General features: G+C 36.0%; 1 protein-coding gene and 1 long non-coding RNA gene across 2 annotated transcripts; one reads left to right on the top strand and one right to left on the bottom strand.

Moving 5' to 3' along the window:
* Positions 1-1,613: 1,613 nt before the first annotated feature.
* Positions 1,614-2,239, top strand: LOC132792807 (uncharacterized). Its single transcript, XR_009633043.1, has 2 exons — positions 1,614-1,778; positions 1,840-2,239. It is a non-coding gene; the product is annotated as an uncharacterized LOC132792807 (long non-coding RNA).
* Positions 2,240-2,707: 468 nt separating this feature from the next.
* On the bottom strand, positions 2,708-3,373 carry LOC132784906 (protein CDV3 homolog). The gene has a single exon (XM_060790809.1). It carries the CDS (start codon positions 3,371-3,373, stop codon positions 2,708-2,710), a length of 666 nt encoding a protein of 221 aa, XP_060646792.1.
* Positions 3,374-19,100: the final 15,727 nt, after the last annotated feature.

Here is a 19,100-nt window from a genome sequence, read left to right as displayed (position 1 = left end):
GTGTAAGCAGAAAAACCAGGTCAACAACAACGACAACAAGAAGAATAATTTTGTGAAACAATGACAACTGCTGTGTGGAAAATTGCTTAAAATGTACAGAAGCCAGACCAAGGAGCTGCTCTGCTCTGCTCCAGAAGCAGAAGCAGGAGCTGAAGTACGAGCAGCCGTCGTAGTTGTAGTTGTAGCTGGGAGCAGCATTCCAACATGTGACGCACGTGACAAAACTTGTCAAATGACTTTACTTCCCTTTGACTGTGAATCCGGTTTGAAGTAAACAACGGCGCAAGTGAAGTGGGTGATGGCAAACTGGGTAACTGGAAGACTGAGAAAATATACCCAGACTCAAACTCACAAGCAGCTCGAGAAATAGTAGCATATTTCTATTATGAAATGCACAGCCAAGTAAAGTGGTTCAGGCTCTTGTGTTTTGTCTTCACTTGCGGACTAAAACAATCAAAAAAAAGGAAAAAAAGAAAGATTGAGAAAAGTAAATGTGAGTGGGGAAATATGGAAGGAACAGAGTTTAGTCGAGAAAGTGGTTCCACTTGTTGCGCTACCAAAGTTGTGACCGCTTCAGAGGCTCAGACTATGTCCATGTCAACGGACATAGATACGGACCGCCTTAAGGGAAACTGGCAAACGACATTGGAAATATTTCAGAAGTGCAGTCAAGTGTATTTCTATTTGATTCGCTGCCAGGCAGCAGACGCATGACTACACAGATTTCAGCTTCTGCAATGTGAACGCTGATTTCTCAAAAGTGTAACAGAGCACAAATGCTAATGGTTAGCCCTAGGGACTACGCCCAGTATGCAGAGCGTCCTTTGGAGTAAGCGAGGAAATCGCTTAGCCAATTGCAGGAAGAACAAACATTGTAGATAAATATGACGTTTAAAGCATTATTCAAAAGTGTATTTTACTTATGCATTCTGAACGCTCACCTTTTTGTTTAGTCATACATAAATATTGTTGACCATTGCAAAAGTTTAAAGTTATTTTGACTAATCGTTTCTAAACTGTTTCAGGCATGAAACAAATAAACAGTTCAAATTTTACTAACAACGATTTTAAATTCTTTTCTTTACATAAAACATACAAATTGGATAATTTTTTAATAATTTAATTCATTAATTTAGTATTTTATTTATTTAGTTTATCTTATATATGAGTGTCAAATTAACATTTATTTAATTTGGCTTTAATTTCACAAGTTTGAAATCAAAACAAGGGCTTTGTATTTGAATGTGAATTAAATTCAATCTTTTTGGTAAACGGTATGGATTTCATAATCAATCTTATTGACGTCTTAACTTTTACGACTCTATGAAGACTTTTCTCTATATAACATTATATGGCGACTTTACTCTAACAACTTTATGTGACGACTGACTTTTTCTGTCTAGTTATTTCTATATTCTTTTAAGATACTAAATTATCAATAAACTGTCATAGGCAGAGGAATGCAGAAATGCACCAACTGATGCAAAACTTGAAACTTATTGGTAATCAAACGTGCGTTACACTTATCTTATATTAGTTTTCTTTTAAAAGTATTATATTTTTTCTTTATTTGCCTATTTAGTTTCTTTAATTTCCATTGGATTTTCAAATATTATGAAGTAGACTCTGACTTAAAACTTATCAATCAAAATGTTAGTGAGTCTGAAACTTCTTACAATTGCCTCATTCTCGTCTGGGCTCTCGCACAATAAACATCTTTTGGAAGTAACCAAAAACAATTGAATTTTCTGCTAACCTAGCTCCGTAAACAGGCTAAAGTAAGTATGTTATGATGCCGTTGAACCAATGATAGAATTTTGGTAGAATTTATATTTCTAGTAAATCATTTAAAAAATGTGTAATCCGTGCTTGCGATCAATGCCTGGCACCTGTTGTGGACCAACTGGTGGACTAGGACCTTGCGGTTTCTGCGGACCGTATAATGGACAGTGGTTCAAAGCCATAAATCACTGCTGCGGTCCATGTGGACCATATGGCTGCTGTTCCTGCTATGGACCCTATGGTGGACACTGCTAGCCTGCTTAGAAGGTGCGTAGGTTACAGCAAAAACTGATCCCCGAATATGGTACTGACAACTGGACGAAATTGAGGATAATTGGAATATAATTCCGCAATCTAAATGGAATTCGTAATAGCCAAAAGTCGTGTTGTCCCATTTAAATTTTGATGTGAATTTGCTATCTTACAAATAAAACGGAAAAGAAATACTAAAATTTAATTTATTTCTATTTTATTATTTAGGTTGTAATTTTTGCTCAAATTGAGTTTTATTAGGTTCAATTTAATTCTATTAAATTGTCTAAAAAGTCCTGATTATCAATCGTTAGATAACATTAACATTAAATTTATTTTTTTTGAAGAATTTTTTTTTGTGACTGAAAAAAAAAAACAAAATGGCAAATCTGATGACTCAGTGCTCGTGTTTTATTAGCAATTTGTGTGAAAACCATGTGAAAAATATGCCTAGTGAGTTTCGGGACAAGTCCACGGGGTGTACTTAAGGCTAAACCGATTTGATTGTAAATATTTGGCTCGTTTACAGCTAATGATACTTCGGGGAATCAAGTGAGATGCAGGATGTGGAGATTTTCCCCCCATAAACAACTGCGTTTACAGCGTTTAACAGTGACTCAATCTTTAATCGTGGCAAATTTAAACTAGAATAATTGACAAATAAATGTAAAAGCTACTTGGCACGTTTCGAAATGTGAGAGGGAGAAAGTGAGGGAAAATATTCGACATTATTTATGTCCGGAGCCTGGCCCTTGGACAGTTTGACTGCTGCACTTGGAGTTGTGGGCTTTTTGGGACGCACCTTCATATCGATTTGACTCGCACGCAAGGCTGGCGGCACATAGACTGATTTTTTGGCCATTATATCGGGTTGTGCTGCAATTTGTGGCTGTGATTTCCTTTCTACGGATTCAACAATTGTCGTGCCGCAATTGGAGATCTCATTTGGCTCAACTCTTAGCCAAGGACATGCAGTTTTTCCCGACTCCTCCGTACTCGACCCGACGCCTAAGCCGTCGCCACCAGTGTCCTGATACTGAGAGTGTTCGGTGCTCACTTTTACATCTTCAGTGGCTACAGGAGCTGTGGGGCTTAAGAGCAGCTTAGGATTGCGCATTAGATTTGGAAATGGCTGATCATGGTCCTCTGTGAAGTCGCACCATTCGTCCTCTTCATCAACAGCGTCGTTAGGGAATCGAATGCCAAACTCGAGGGAAGCGCGTGTAGAGTTCATTGCCTCCAGCGGCAGCTTCTCGTTGTTGTCCATTTCCTGCGGCACTTTTGCAGTCTCTTCCAGAGTGCGGTATAGAACATCGGTTGCCAAGAGGTTTGTTTTCATTGCGGACCTCTTGCGGTCCTTTTTTGCAAAAAAATCATCTAAACTCGACATTTGTGTATCTTTTTATTTTTTATTGGTTTATGAAAATCACGAATTTCGTTCTGTGCTTTTAGAAACCTTAAATTTTTTGATACTGACACATTGAGGCGTCAATCTACCTAAATGAGAATTGATTTTGACAGCGCTTCACTTTGACAAGTTCAATTTTAATTTTAGTAAGCTTGCTTACATTCCAGCAGTTTATATTTTTAAATTAAATAATTTTAATTCCTCTGGTTTTAGTAGTTTTGTATTATTTTATAACTATAGCATATGTAGTCTTTAGTTTTGTGGTTTGGCCATTATCTAATGATTTGATTTTTGCTACAATAAATAATTTTTTATTTATGTTTGAATATTTATTTTGCCAGATTAAGAACAAAATTAATATATTTTGCTCGACTAAAGCTGATAGCGTACTAAACACACACAAATTCACTTTACGCTTTCTCGGCTATTCTGCCAACTCTCTATTGATGTTATTTATGGTCTCATTATTACTCTTAATTGTGGGCTCTTTAATTCTATTTCATCATTAATCGTATACAATAGGATCTTTACATTTTAAACCAAGAAAAAAGGCATAGTTGAGTGTGTTCAATTGTGAGATAAAGTGTTGTAATATATTATAACCACATTAATACACTGCAAAAAATAGTAAAATATAGCGATGGCTATATATATTGTATACCAGAAATATACCAACACACTTAAGACCCGTTATTCCTTAATAATAATAATAACTTAATAACATCTGACAAAAATAATTATGATTCCTGAGAATTTGATGGCGATAGAATAAAAATTTTAGAATTTAAGAAATACTTATTTATAGCACATTACGCCTACTGCAATCGGGTTTTAGAGTTTTAACAGATTTGGTTGAAAATTTGGAATATTTTGACCTCTATGGTATACAATATGACCTTCAGTATATTTTTGTTATTTGAGGTGTATTAGTTTGCATATTTTAAGAATATCTCCGCTGTTTTGTTTTTATTTAAAATATATCTGTAGCTTTCTAAATGGTTTCATTTATTATTCTGCTATATAAATATATAAATTATATTTATTATGACATGGCACTAAAATAATTATGCGATGCGGTAAATTTTATTTCGATTTGGAACAATTGAAATTTCATGGTATCAAATCATAATTATTTAGTCAATAAGTACTAGTTTAATTGATTAACATAGAAAACCCAAAAACGACAACTAATAATAGATATATGTACATATTACGAATTGAATAATTCCTTTAAATGCATGCTTGAATTTCCATTGAAAACTTGGGAGCAACTGTGTGTACTTGTCATTTTGATGTACATAGATAGAAACTCTAAAAACTGAGTGTAGAGTGCGAGTCCTTGATATCCCTGGTTTTTCAGGCTGCTAAAGTTTCTTTTTAAATTGTATAGTTATTATTATATGAAAATCTCTTAATCTGACCCACATTATGGCTCTCTCAATCTGTTCTTGTTGCCAACTAGTTTCTGAATTTGTTTGCTGCACTCGCCCACACACTCACATGGATTATATAAACCACGCCCTTTGGGCACGCCTACTTGTAGTTGTGGATCCGCCTACGCATAACCAGCTTGTGCTCAAAAGCCGTAATAACATAATAATTTTTCTGCAAACATATTTTTCCGTGTTTTCTCTCTTTATGTGTGCGAGTGTGTTTTTTTTTTATACATATGCCACTAATTAGAATTACGAGCGCGTAATTTACCCCATCTCCCCTCTCTCTCTCTCTCGTCATAGTTACAGATACAGTCATCGCCACTGGCCTCGCCCCATCCCTCCCTCCCACTCTTACGTCTTGCGTTGACCCCGCCGCGGCGGTAGCTGGCAACCGTAGGACTTTTGAAGTAGCAAAAACCTTTTTATGCCACTATGTCGCATATGTTCATTATGTTTGCTGCCGACAAGGTCCTCGAAGCCTCATCGTGCACTCGTCTGCTTGAGTAATTAGCAGCACCGGAACCCGCTATCCAATGCAACGCCACGCAACGCAATGCAATGCAATCCAAGTAACGCTCCTTGTTGTCCTTGTCGTCCTTGTTGTTGGCGGCACTGCATTCCATTTGTGTGCAACTGTGCGCGAAGCTCTTAATGCAATGACGACGACTGCGATGATGACGACCACAACGATGATATTATTATATACGCTACTCGTATAACAAATGTGTGCTCGCCAAACAACAAAATCCACATCAAGAACAACAGCCGAGCTCTGTCTTAATTCATTATTTAATTAGTGTGACATTTGGCGGTGCAATATTACTTCATATTTCCATATTAAAGAAACTACATTTCATTTTCTTGCTATTAATCACTAATTTCATAATTTATAAAAAAAAGATTAACCGCCCACTTCTGACCCTGCAAATCGAAAAAATCGAGTAACAAGCGGATTTAAAGATAGTCTTCTATGATTCCTTAAAATTTGATTGCCTTTATATACAAAATGTAAAAGTTATTTAAGAAATAGTTTTGTATGCAAAAAACGCTTACTTACTATGGGTATTAGTTGCATTGGCTAGCAATCTGGTATATTTTCTGCTCTATGAATTATTTTGTATGTAGTACTGTTTCAATATACCAAATATACTCTTCAATATATTTTAATATATTTGCACCTTTACTGCTATTTATATATTTAGTTTAACCAATAATTTTGTACGCCTATTTGAAATGATTTGTCCTGTTTTGTTGAAGAACCTCTCCGACTCTACGGAGGTTGCGGGTGTACAAAGATATTTGTAAAAATATCGACCACTATCGACGATAGCGATTGACCACTATCGAGATTGCGCGCCGCTATCGAGAGCGTGTCAATAGTGGCCAACCATCGATAGTCCCGATAGTGCCATCGATAGTTCTTCACCTCTAATTTGCAGTATATTAATCTGATATATTGTAAGAATAACGCCGCACCACTTTGGTTTTATTGAAAATGGGTAGCGGATATCCAAAATCTTGAGCACTTGTTTTCTATTCGTAATTGGACATATTTTGCTTTAGATTTATGATTCATATTTTCTTTTAATTTTTCAAACGTTTAATGAAAAATTCTGTTCTTTCATAGTGCCAAAGTTATTGGTAAGCAAAGTACCTTTCAATCGCAAAGCCTTTTGCTAAAACTCCTATTTAGATGCCAAAAGCTTCGAAACCCCTCAGCAAATTTATTTTGTTTTAAGTGAACTTCGCTTCTGTTTCCCCTGCATCTGTCGGTTCATAATTACTTAATAATTATCCTAATTTATTAAGAGATGAAAGCAAAAATTATATTTGGCCTGAGGATAAGTTGTGGATTGTTGTGCCCGATTATATACTCTTTATTAATTTGCAATTATGAACCAAAATTTTCTTAACTTTGCCACTTTCAATTTGGTATTTATTTTTTTCAATTTGAGAATTCAATTAATGGCAACAGCCTGAAGTAATTTATCCAATTAATAGAATGGAGGTCCGATACAGATGCAAAATATATTAAATTCACAGAATAAAAGAGCTAGAGTGTGTATGATTTTTGCTTAAAAGTTAACGCTTTCAAAAAAGCAGAAAGTTAAGCCAACTGGGAAAACTATCAGGAAAAGCCAATGAATGAAATGCCAGTCAGTCAGACGGAACAACAACACACGTTGGAACATCCCCAAATAAGAACCCGGAAGAAAAGAAGCTAACAATATTTTGGCGCCAGTTTGGCGGGTCGTCTGGCAATGGCAACGGCGTCGTCTGAAGCTCATCTCAGAGAATTCCAGAGTTCTCTGTTTATTGTTATTGATTCTGCAGTAGAGGGAGGTGAAAGAGCTGAGTATCTTTGGTATGGCATGATGCATAATTTGGAAACACCCTCGTTGCAGGGACGCCCAGATGATGACATCATCATCAAACGGATGGGTAAACAATTTTTAGCAGTTGACTCTTGACTCTCTCTCGGGTAGTTTTTGCTTACATTTTATGCATATAAGAACATTATATTTTTATGCTTATTATGGGAGCAACTTTAAAGCTGTTTTGATCATCAATTGTCGCTTCGCTTCGAGTTAAATTTTATGAGTCATTCCTTGTGGTTCTCTTTAATCGGTCGCAGCAATGGTGGCAAACAATTTGCGAAGGCAAATGCATGTAAATCCATTAAACTAAAGTGTTACAACATATTTAAATTATAGCTCTGCCCTGACACGCACGTTTCCACTTGCCACTCTGAGCAGGACTTTTCGCCTGTTTGTATGCAATAAAAATTTCGCTATTCTTTTGAAAAGTTCGCTCGAGAACTTCACACGTTGTACAGACAACTAAAAACGTGAATGTCGAATATAACATAATGCACGTACATTTTCTCTATATTATTGTATTATGTATATAATTAATAAACATGTAAGAAAAGTAAGTAACTCTTGCTGTTGATTGCCTAAGTAATCAAATTCCAAATCCGTTGATAGTTATTATCTAAAATATTAATATTAATTTATCAGTATTCCAAACCGAGTAATATACTATTTCTACATTATTTCAACATTACACACATTCCCTGAAGTTCCATTAACTCATATTCTCTAAATTTCTTATATTTTGTTTTTACTTAATAAACTAGTAAGTAAATTGAATTGGCTTGCTTACTTAATTGCCTAACAAATCAAATTCCAATTCAGCTGTTGTTTATTATTAAAATGTTCCATAAATATTCCTATACTAATAATTACTTTATCGGCATTCTAAATCAAACTTTGCATAAATAATTTCGTATACATTATTTGCGCTCACTAAAGTTCCATTAATTCATATATTTACAGTTTTCCTAACAAAAACACTGGTACTAGCTTATAGTTTTCTCTGGGACTGGGACTGAATATGGTTTTTGTGGCCAGAATACTTGTAATATACACTTAATTATCATTGAAAAAGGTGAAAAACACACACAAATAGGTAACAGGCGAACAAACACAGAACGAACAATGAAATTATTGTGCAAGCTCGTACGCCAAAGAGTTCTTACATAAACATTATTAGTAGCTTGAAGCACGGGACGCCACAATGGAACTTGTCGTAAATACACACACACACACACACTAATCGTACATACACACTCAACACAACACTCAGTCACGTAGATGCAAAAAGCTCTGCTGCTATTTTAGAGCAAACTTGCAGAATTGTACTTGTTAGCTTCGCGCATTTTGGCCCACGTTACAACTTTTTCCCATAAATACAAATATTCATTCGCCCCGTTGTACATTGCTTCGGTGCCAAGTGCTCGTCCTTTGTACATATTTATTTGTTTTATTATAATAATCTGTGCTGGCATTAAAAAGAACCTACGCCACAGCGATTTTCCTCCTGCGCCTGTGCTGTGTATAAATAATTTGTTAACCACAGTCTGCATAAATATTATTTTTTTGTTTATTATTTGTAAAAACATTTGCGCTTGTCGAGGGCTTATGTTAGTTTAGTTCACGCGAGTGTATTGGTTGTTATTCAGATATTGAATTATAATTCAAATTAGATGCAATAATTATAATCATATTGCGATATAATTTGGATTTACAAAATATTTGTATTTTTATCTCATAATTCCACTCAACGAGGTTTTTAATTTTATTAAAAATGTTTCACTTTAAAGAGAATTCTTTGTATTTCTATTTTTTTCTCTCTCTTTGCGACTCAGTCTATAAGTCAAGCAGTCAATCAGTCGCAGTCTATGGAAAATGTGCGGGAAACTCATTGAAGCTAACATTTTCATCAACAAAATGCAAGTAAAAATCGCTGAGTAAATATTTCGTCAGTGGCAATATTTACACATTTCGTGCTTTTCAGCTTTTTCACACTTTGCCTTTGACTTTCAATTTTTGCCATTTGGCATTTTCTTGACTTTTTCGCTGCCTTGCCAAAAATAATATTCGTAAATATTTTGCACCTTGATGTGATATTGCAAGAAATATTTTCCAAATGATTTGTTTGCTTATGTATTTACATTTATCTGTGCGGAATATTTCGTTGCGCCAGCCAATTTGCTGGCCAAAGTGTGGCACGAGGTAACGGGCTGGATGGGAGGCTTTGGTTGTCGGAGTATAAAAGTGTGGAGGGAGTAGAGAGGGGTGGAGCGGGCAGGGCGGGGCGGTGAGCAAACAGGAACTGAAGCACTCACTGTAATTGTATTTGCTTTTGTTGTTTCCTTCGCGCGTCCTGCACAGACAGACACACAGCAAATGTCAATACAAATAAATAAAGCGTGAAGTGAAAGCGAAGGAGACGCAACAAAACGAATAATATTGAGGTAGAAACGAGACGCAAGCTTTGATTAAATCAAATAAAATGAGTGCAAATACGAAAATTGCATAAAGTAATGCAAATTGTTGTTTCAATGAGAAGCTAAGTTGATTACTTTACAATGCGCAACGAAACGAAATTGCACGCAAACTAGTGCCATCGACTGCAGACAAACCTTTTATTTAACAAATATTTAATTGCTTTTAAAAGATAAAGGATATTAATGAAAATTAATTATACAACTACACTTTTAAGCTAACCAAATAAATTCCCATTAAGGAGAATCAGGGAGATAAGTTATTAAGCTTTAAAATTTGGTGTCATATTCATTTCTTATATTTAACAGTTTTAAATAACTTACTTTAGCATTACTTACTTTAACAGAAATATTTACAATAACTGCAAATCATTAATAGAAATTTAGACTTAATATATAGTTTAAATTACAAAGATTATATTATTAAAAATTTGTCAATATTATTGAACTGACTTTAAGTAAATGAATTTAAATATATAACAATTAATATGAAAAAGCAGTAATTTAAAATAATAAAGTAAAATAATATAAATATATAATAGGGTTATTAAAGTTAATAAATGTTGACATAAAAATATTTAAGTATTTGTAATTTAAACAGTATTGTATTTCCAATTTTTTAAATTTTATTTTAAGCCACAGCATTAAATTTACATATTTTTAATCTGATTTCAAATGGTTAATCAAATCAAATGAAGTTTGTATATGCATGTAACTTTCAAAAATCAATTCAATGAGCTAGTCTTAACATGTCGTGCTAACCATTTATTCCAATAAGCAAAATCCCCCACATCGCACCGCACAAACATTATCAGACAATGCCAGAACGTTGAGATCTTAAGTTCAGTCAATTAGTGCTCTATTAGGAGGGTTCTCTGCACTTGTAGCCTAACCTAACAGGTCATGGTTTCGTGGCATGGCATGTAAGTGAGCAATTGGAGGAGGGAGCGAGGAAGGGAGGGAGATATCAGGCAAATTGCTCGTAACCGTAATGAGTGCTGTAATTTTGACCTTTGTGTGGACGCCGTTCGCTGCTTTTCAATTTCACAATTAGGAAAATGCTCAAATGGAAAAGCGGCAATGCCGTCAGATATCGAATGCTTAGATATGTGCATGGGGCAAATAGACTTATTTCTGTTGTTGCAGTTGCACTTTCGGTTGTTGCAGTTCATGTTGCTGCTACCAACGATGGGACATTAATTGTTAAAGGCAATGCCACGTCATGAACGGACGGACCTTTCAATTTGCTGCTTTGACATTCGAGTGCATCATTTCGATAATTTTCACTTCACTCCTGTGTCCTTGGCTCTCTAGCCTTATCATTAGTATGTATGTGTATATGTGTATGTGTGTGGGTGAGTCAGCGCTAAACTTTTTGCGTGTGTCTGTGGAAAATTTATGGTGTTTTCATAGTTTTCGTTTCGTTTTGCCGTTCAACTTGCTGTGCAAAATTGTCGATGCTGCATATTTGAGTTTTTATCTGCGGTCTAGCATTTGGGTACCACATAGTGTGGGAGATGTGTGTGTACATGAGAGACAGCGAGATATTTGCTATCTAACTGCTTATGTGGTTTATTAATAATTTTGACTGCGGCTGCTGCTGCTGCTTTGACCGTGCAAAAGTTTACAGACGTTGTCGGTTTCACATTCAGCTTTTGGCATTTGGTGTTTGGCTGGGGATTTCGTATTTGATAGAAATAATAATTTGAAATTTTCGTTTTGTTTTTTGTTTTGCTATTCGCTTAAATCTATATTAAATACTACACTTAGGTGTGTATGAAAAATGTTGAATTAAAGTCTTTTCTTGTTTATTTTAAAGTGAATTATGCAAAAATTAATTCAGACATTTTTAACCATGTTGAATAAAGCCCCAAATGTTGGATTATCTTTAATTCAAAATAAGAATTATTGTCTTTAGAAGAAAGCAGTTCATTTATATATTTAAACCTTTTATTCGGCATTAATCAGTATATAAATTTAAATGGTTAAGGTTATAATATTATCCAAGTAGTTTCATACATTTTAAGCACTAACAAATCAAAATATTTTATGTCACTCCAATGAAGGCTGTGACCTGCAAAATTTCGAATGCTACGTTATTTTAGCAATTATTGCATTGCTCGTTTGCACAAAACTATTGCAGACACTGGGTTAATTCTGTTATTTCTACCATACAAGCATTAGCTAAGCTCATAGATTGCGAAAATCCTATGCTGTGGTAAAAGTGCAATTGAAATTTTTGATGATAATTTTCTGGGCATTTAAATAGCACCAGAGTTTGGGTGGGAAATTGTTTTCAAAACTGTTGCATTTATGCTCAAATATGGAGAAAGACGGAAGCGACAAAACTTATGGCACATACACACACATCGACAAATGCAGAGTTTCGTTTAATATTATCACGCACATACACACACATAACAAACGTCTCAAAGGAAATGGCTATTGCTGCGTGTGCTTGAAGGAAAATCCTGCATACGAAAGCCACAATAACATATTTAACTTTTGTTACAGGACATGAACGGATAAACACCAACAATAACAGCAACAGCAAGAGCAGTTAAAGTCAGCATATTGTTATTTTTGTTGTTGAACCCCACTTGAACTTTGGCCAACAGTACGTATACTTGATACGATTCTGAAGTTGCCTTCAAAACTTTTGACTTCACATATGAAATTTTAATGCCATTGTTTAACAGTATAATTGAGAGCAAATTTTTGCAGCAAACTGCCAGCTGAGAGTGTTTTGCAAGAGTTTGCTGTGCAGTTGTTGACAGTATGTGAAATAGTTTAACAGGTGCAAAAATCAAGATGTAACCCTTACAAAATATTGTAAAAAATTATTTAAACAAAATTTTTAGGCAATTGTAAAGTACTCAAGTTATTGACCCAAGTGTTATCAATTGTAAACATATAAAAACAAAAAAATTCTAATTTTTCTATTAAGAAAAATTATGTATGAAAATGGACCACATTCTCTTGGCACTTTAAAGTGTTCAGTTACGGTGTTTGGGCTGATGTGACTGACTAACCACACAATTGTCCCGTTGAAAGACCCGTTCTCCCCTCCACCCAATCTATGTGTTTCTAAAGCTAACCCGTTGAAACAATGACAACAACAAGAACAAAAACAGCAACTAAACAATGGCTAAAGTGGACAACATTTACACCCAATGCCGACCGCACGCTGAGTGACTTTCACAGAGCAGCAGCTGCGGGCAGCAACAGCAACATCAACAGCAACATCAACAACAACATGAACACTAACACTAACAACAACAAGCGTCACACGCACGCACACAGCCACACAAATTGATAGAGTAGTGGCATGAAAAGTTGTTTGGCATTTCACTTTTAATAAACACATTAAGCACTTAATTGCATACTTCAGGGCGTAGAGTGAGTGCCAACCGAGTGGCTGTATGAGTGTCTCTCAATGCTATGCAATTGCGCGTCCGTGTGGGTGCGATGTGTGTGTGTGTGTGTGTGTGGAGTGTGTGCAGGCGCTGAAGCGTTAAAAATTTGTTGTAGCCCAGCCTTTGGCTCGACGCGACGTTGCACTGCTTTCGCCTACTCGAGACACACACGATGCGTTTGTTCATGCTTATGCAAAGTACACACAGTATATACAATAAAGTAAAATGTGTTCCGCTGCAGTTAACTGTTTGCAGTTTGAGTAATTGACGATTGCCGTCAGCGCCGTTGATTGCCAACAACACGCGCCTCTGTCCTGTCAACAGGACGTCTTCCCTCGTAGTAGACTCGCAATCGTTGTGTCTTCTTGCTATGCGTGTTGCTGTCGCTTTCGCTGCTGCCGTGTTGTAATAGATTATTTTTACACGCTGCCCAAGAGTACTACTGTGTGTGTGTGTGAGTGTGTTACTCTCTGTCTGCGGATAAGGCTGTCTGCGTCTGCATCTGTATGTGTGTGTGTAAACAATGGAAATTACACTTGAGCTGGCACTGAGTGTTGGCACACTTGAGAGCACTGAGCTCGTGAATTGTCTCTCCTCCTTCTCATCCTCTTGCTCCTTCGTCTGTCTGACGCTTTGCGTGCGCGTAAATGTTTCAATATTTGCCGTTTATTAGCTGTTAGCGGTTATTTGGGCGTGCCCAGGCTACAGGTTACTTTAAATGTGGCAAACATTTAACTAAGTGCCATGTATAAACATGCTTTTTTAATGCTAGCAAGCTTTAAGTGCAATGTTTGTATGCCATGAATGTTTAAATATTAAAATTGATATCTATAATATAAAATACTCTGAAAAAAAAATGTTTTTTGTACTCCTTGGTATATTTTGAATGTAGTACTATATGTTTAAATATTTTTATAGTACATTTGTTGAATATTTTAAGAATATAGTTTTATTAATAATAGCTAGTCGAACACAATCGACTGTAGGTTTCCTACGACAATTATAGATTACTGAATATAAACAAACTGCAATTTTTTGTTAAGTGGAGTCTTAAGAATTTTTCGAGTTTCAGTTCATAAGTAACAGTTTGAAGTAATCAACGCAGACGTATAATAAATAATTGTGCTACTCCTATTGATCTATTCGCTATTAAAGTTGAATTATTTGTTGAAACCAAAACAATACTTTTCATATTTTGTATCTGTCACCGATGAATACGATTTCTATCTACAAATACAATATAGAAACATTTTATTATTAACACCGGCGAGTATTCTATCGGTATATTAGTATCATAAAAGTTTATAATCTATTTAAAGCAGCAAAACTTTGAGAGTTTTATGTTTTTGTCTATCCCCTCTATGCTTTATTCATCAACATGATGTTGAAACATTTCATGAAGCCCTTCAGCCAACCGTAAACTCTTCAAATTAGTTACTCGTGCCGCCCCCTCCACAACAGTTGCACTGTGGATGCGGAAGAGTGGAGAGTGTGGGGAGGGGAATTCGTTTGTCGGCCATTTTGTTGGCGTAGTTAGTGGTGTTGTGGGTAAAGTGGTTACTCATTGTTTACACCAAGGATTTGCGTACACGTTAGCGCGGAGCGGTTGCGCTTCGTTTTTGTTGTTGATGATATTTTTGTTATTTTTGCGTGTGTGGGGAATTGGCATTTATGCGAGCTTGATAACTGTTGCATACGAGTTAGTTGCATAGGCGTGAATGTGGCATGCAGCGTGGGAAAATCAAGTATTCCCAGCTGCATTTGGATTGGCATTTAAATCAATTTGTCGCATTTGCCCGGACAATGCTTGCGGCGCAAAGAACATTTCATTTTTCAAGTGAAAACCACTGACCATGAAATTGAATGACAAGCCGAATCAGTCAACCAACCAAAACAAACGTCAAATGGAACTTTGGGTTTGGGTTTGGTTTTCTTATGCTTGGGCTTGTCTAGTTCCGTATCCTAGTGCACTACCTCAACATCATTTGGGTGAAGCAATCAAAGCAAACATCAAATCAAAATAATGCCATCATTTATTTTCAATGAAGTTCCTCGCTGCTTTTACTGGGAAATTGCAGGAAGACATGCAAACCAGGCTCGGTAAACACACTCTCTCTCTCTCTCTCTCTCTCTCTCTCTCTGACTCTCTCTCTCTCTCTCTCTTTCTCTCTCTCTCTCTGTTTTCCATTCAATGCGCATCAATCCGTTACGACAGCCTCACTCTCAGCTATTGATTACTATAGAGCAGAATAGATAAACATGTTGCTGTTGTTGTTTTCCCACCCATGAATAACGAACAATGGCAAACAGTTAGAACAACAAAAACAACAGAAATAAACCATCGGCAACAATAACTATAGATCCTACTAAGGATATGCTTAAGCATCTTATATCAAAATAGTAATGAAAGTCATTCATACGTTCGGTTTTCACTTGAGCCCATTCTTAGCTCTCGGTTGCTAGGCATCAAATTTATAGCACACTTTCCTCGAAGGCATTCCGCGACAATGTCGATGTGTGTGTGCGTGTGCGTTTGTGAGCTGGTGTTATGTGCCATCGATAGCAATTAATGTGAATGGCATTGCGTTGAAGTGAGAAATAACGATTAAATGTGAAATAGCTTTAAGAATTAAGAAAATATGTAGAAAATAATAAAATGAAAAAACAATCATCTAAAATGATAATAATAAAATGAAATTAATCAATAAACTTTTTCGTATTCTCTTGTCTTCTTTGAATTTATTGCTGTATCGTTATATGTTAGATTCGGAATTATTCAATGAATGAGTCTTAAATTCATTTTAAAGGAAAGCTTAAAGAAACAAATAATAATTGTATGTCACATGATAGTAATTTTATATAAACTCAATGATATTTTGAGTTCTCTCTTGTCTCACTTTAATTCACTAGCGTAATCAGTTTCGTTATGGAGTCGGTATTTGTTTGAAAATAGTTTAAAATGAAATTAAAAAAATGTATTTAATAAACAATAATACGTAATACTTGTAATTTCATTATAAGTGAATGAATGAAGTGCGTTGTGGATTCGAAATAACTCTAGAATTAGTTTTAGAGTATGAAATTTTAAAAGAAAAATAAAGAAAAAAAAAATAATAAAATAAATAATAATGTTAACTTTTTCCTATGAATCTGCTAATTTTATATTAATCAGATCAATGTCAATGATCTTTTTATTGGTTTTTTGTCTCATGTTAATTCAAAGGCGTGATCAACTTAGTTTTAAAATATAGAGATAAGTTTATAGTTTTGTAAAGAAATATAAAAATAAACAATAATAACTTTAAATACCATCAACTTAATCTTATATTTATCATAATTTAATATCAATGATATTGTTGGTTGTCTCTTAAACCATTTTAGTTCATTGGCGTAATCAACTTCGTTATGACCTGGAAATTAGTCAGGTTTAAATAGGTGTTTGGCATTACCTCACATTATCAGTTTCTCAATTCAAATTGCAATTGGCAATCATATGCAAAGAGCACTAAACTTCAATCTGCTAAACGTAAACGGACAAACATATTGAGAAGTGACCTGCCCCGGATTGGCCTGCCACTTCAGCTAGTGCAACACACTCGTTCTCATTCTCGTTCTCGTTGCGATTGCGGCCAATACTTGACTTATGGCTGTCCGTTTTGGTCAAATTTGACAAGCAAACATTACTCAAATTGTGAGCTGGCTTTTGCTACTGGGGACCACATGAAGAGACACACAGGCGGAATGAGGAAGAAGGAAGCAGCACTGAATACGAATATGGAAACGTAGCCGTTGCTTTTGCCACCTGCAATGGCACGCACATACCTCTGACAGTTTAACTGTCATTAATAAAGAGCTGCTGGCACATACACACGCATACACACACACTTACGTACACACACACGCACACACTGATGTAGTAGCGCATAATTGATGTGTTTTTGTGAGTAATGTTGAGCTCTTTTTTGGGGGCACCACTCGCTGACTTGCCAACTTTGGCCAGCCAACAACCGACTTTATGGTCCTTGCCGAGAGTAGATCCTGCAACCCACCCAATCCCCCATTCCCCCCATCCCAGGTTTCAAGTGTTCTATCGCGCTTATCACTACGACCGTTTATGGTTGCGCCTCTGGTCTAGGTTTGGGTCCTTAGACTATGCTTGGGTCTCGCCTTTGGCTGCTTGTTTGTCAGTCCTGAGTGATGACTTCAAATTGGCCGTCGTTGATGACGGACGCTACGTGTATTTGATGTACCGTTTACAATGGCAGAACATGTGTGTGTGTCTCAAAAGCACAACGCATATGCCTGTGTTTTTGATATCATGTTGAAACTACTAGATGCAAAATTTGTGCTCGTTTGGGAGTTTGCAGCTAACGAATATAGGATAGCATGGAATTATAATTTAAGTTTAATGAGTGGGATTGTTTTGAAATGATTATATGAGATTATATGATCTATAAGACAAGCCAAGTTTTTATTTAAGAGCAATTATCACTTCAGTCTTCGCCAGGGTATTTAGTAGTCTATACTGCTCACTCTATATTCCAGTTGTTTTCGTTAGTGAATAACGCCTACCATCATCAATTGCTCAGGTGTGTCCGCTGCTTTGCAGCTTGATAAATGAATCACCATTTGTAGGCGCAGCTTCGTTAATAGAAACAAATTGTTTTTATGCGCGTGTGTGTGTGTGAAATGCTGCCAGAGTTACTGTGTGTGTGTGTGTGTGGGCGAAACTGCAAACGATTAGTGTTGCTTATTTATAAAAATTATATGCCATTCTGTGGCAAATTAATTAAAATTTATTAAAGCCATGTGCCCGGTTATATATTCGCTGGCGTATACTAAAGACATTTCTTTTGTTTGTGGCCTGCGAGTTGCGTGTGGTGAATGCAATTTCATTTGAATATCATTTCAGAACTGTTGTCGAGGCAAGCTACCGTTCGCTGCATTTAATTTCATTTAATTTTCATCCAGAGCCCCAGCCCGAGCCCAAGCCCACATCACATCATTTCCCGCTAGTCATTTCGACAATCCCAAACTACAGTTGCTGTTGCTGTTGCTCTTGCTGCTGCTGCTGCTGCTGCTGCTGCTGTTGATGTTGCTGCTGTGCGCTTTTCACTTTTCATGAATAATAAAGTGAAAGTCTAGTTAGTTTTGGCCGCCTTCTTTTCAGCCTGACTCCGTTCGGCTCACGTTGACTGCTTCAATACTGCAATCCAGCAATCCTCCAAACCTCTCCAAACCACGACCCTTCCACTTCCACTCTACCCTTAACTGCTTGCACCCTTGTACATTTTGTAATTTCGTTGCATACTTTTGTGAGCTGCTTCGCGCGCAGCTCTTTGAAAGGCGGCTACATCACAATTGTTGCCCAGGCGTTTTTCATTTTTATTCAGTCTGCACATTTCACATTTCACATTTCTTGTTGTGCTGCATTTAATGAATAATTTTTAATAGTTTCGCCATTGACTGAGGGGTTATTTTCTACACTGACTTCCTTCCCAAAGCAGTCAACGGTAGAAGCAATTTAATTTTCTATTTTGAACATGAAAAAGGGATGGATGCTTGCAAGTATGTGTGAATCATTGAGACTAACTGAAAGATTTAAAATAAATTGAAAAATCGTTTGCAAATAAAGAAATTTTTGAGTATACAACAATTTTTCTGTTGCACACTTGACTTGTTTTTATTCCTAATTTCTAAGCAGTATAAAAATGTAAAATATATACTAAAAGATGTATATTCCTTAAAATATGTTTATTTACAACTCAGACCTTACGATATTAGAGTTCACGAAATATATAAACTTCATTTAAAGTTATTGTTTCCTTTAATGATCTGAAGTTTTATTGAATTAAGTTAAGTGCACTTGTTGCATTTTGAAGCAACACATTTATTCCGATTAGGTCTCCGAGAGCTCTTGGCTGGCGCTCTTCTTCTCCATCTTTTAGATGCATCTA

The sequence above is a fragment of the Drosophila nasuta genome, chromosome 2L (assembly GCF_023558535.2).
Source record: "Drosophila nasuta strain 15112-1781.00 chromosome 2L, ASM2355853v1, whole genome shotgun sequence".
Lineage (NCBI taxonomy): Eukaryota > Metazoa > Arthropoda > Insecta > Diptera > Drosophilidae > Drosophila > Drosophila nasuta.
This window is presented reverse-complemented; position numbering and strand designations above follow the sequence as displayed.

What these genes read in the sequence shown, in the direction of transcription:
- LOC132784906 (XM_060790809.1), bottom strand. Translation starts at nt 3,373, where the DNA reads ATGAAAACAAACCTCTTGGCAACCGATGTTCTATACCGCACTCTGGAA.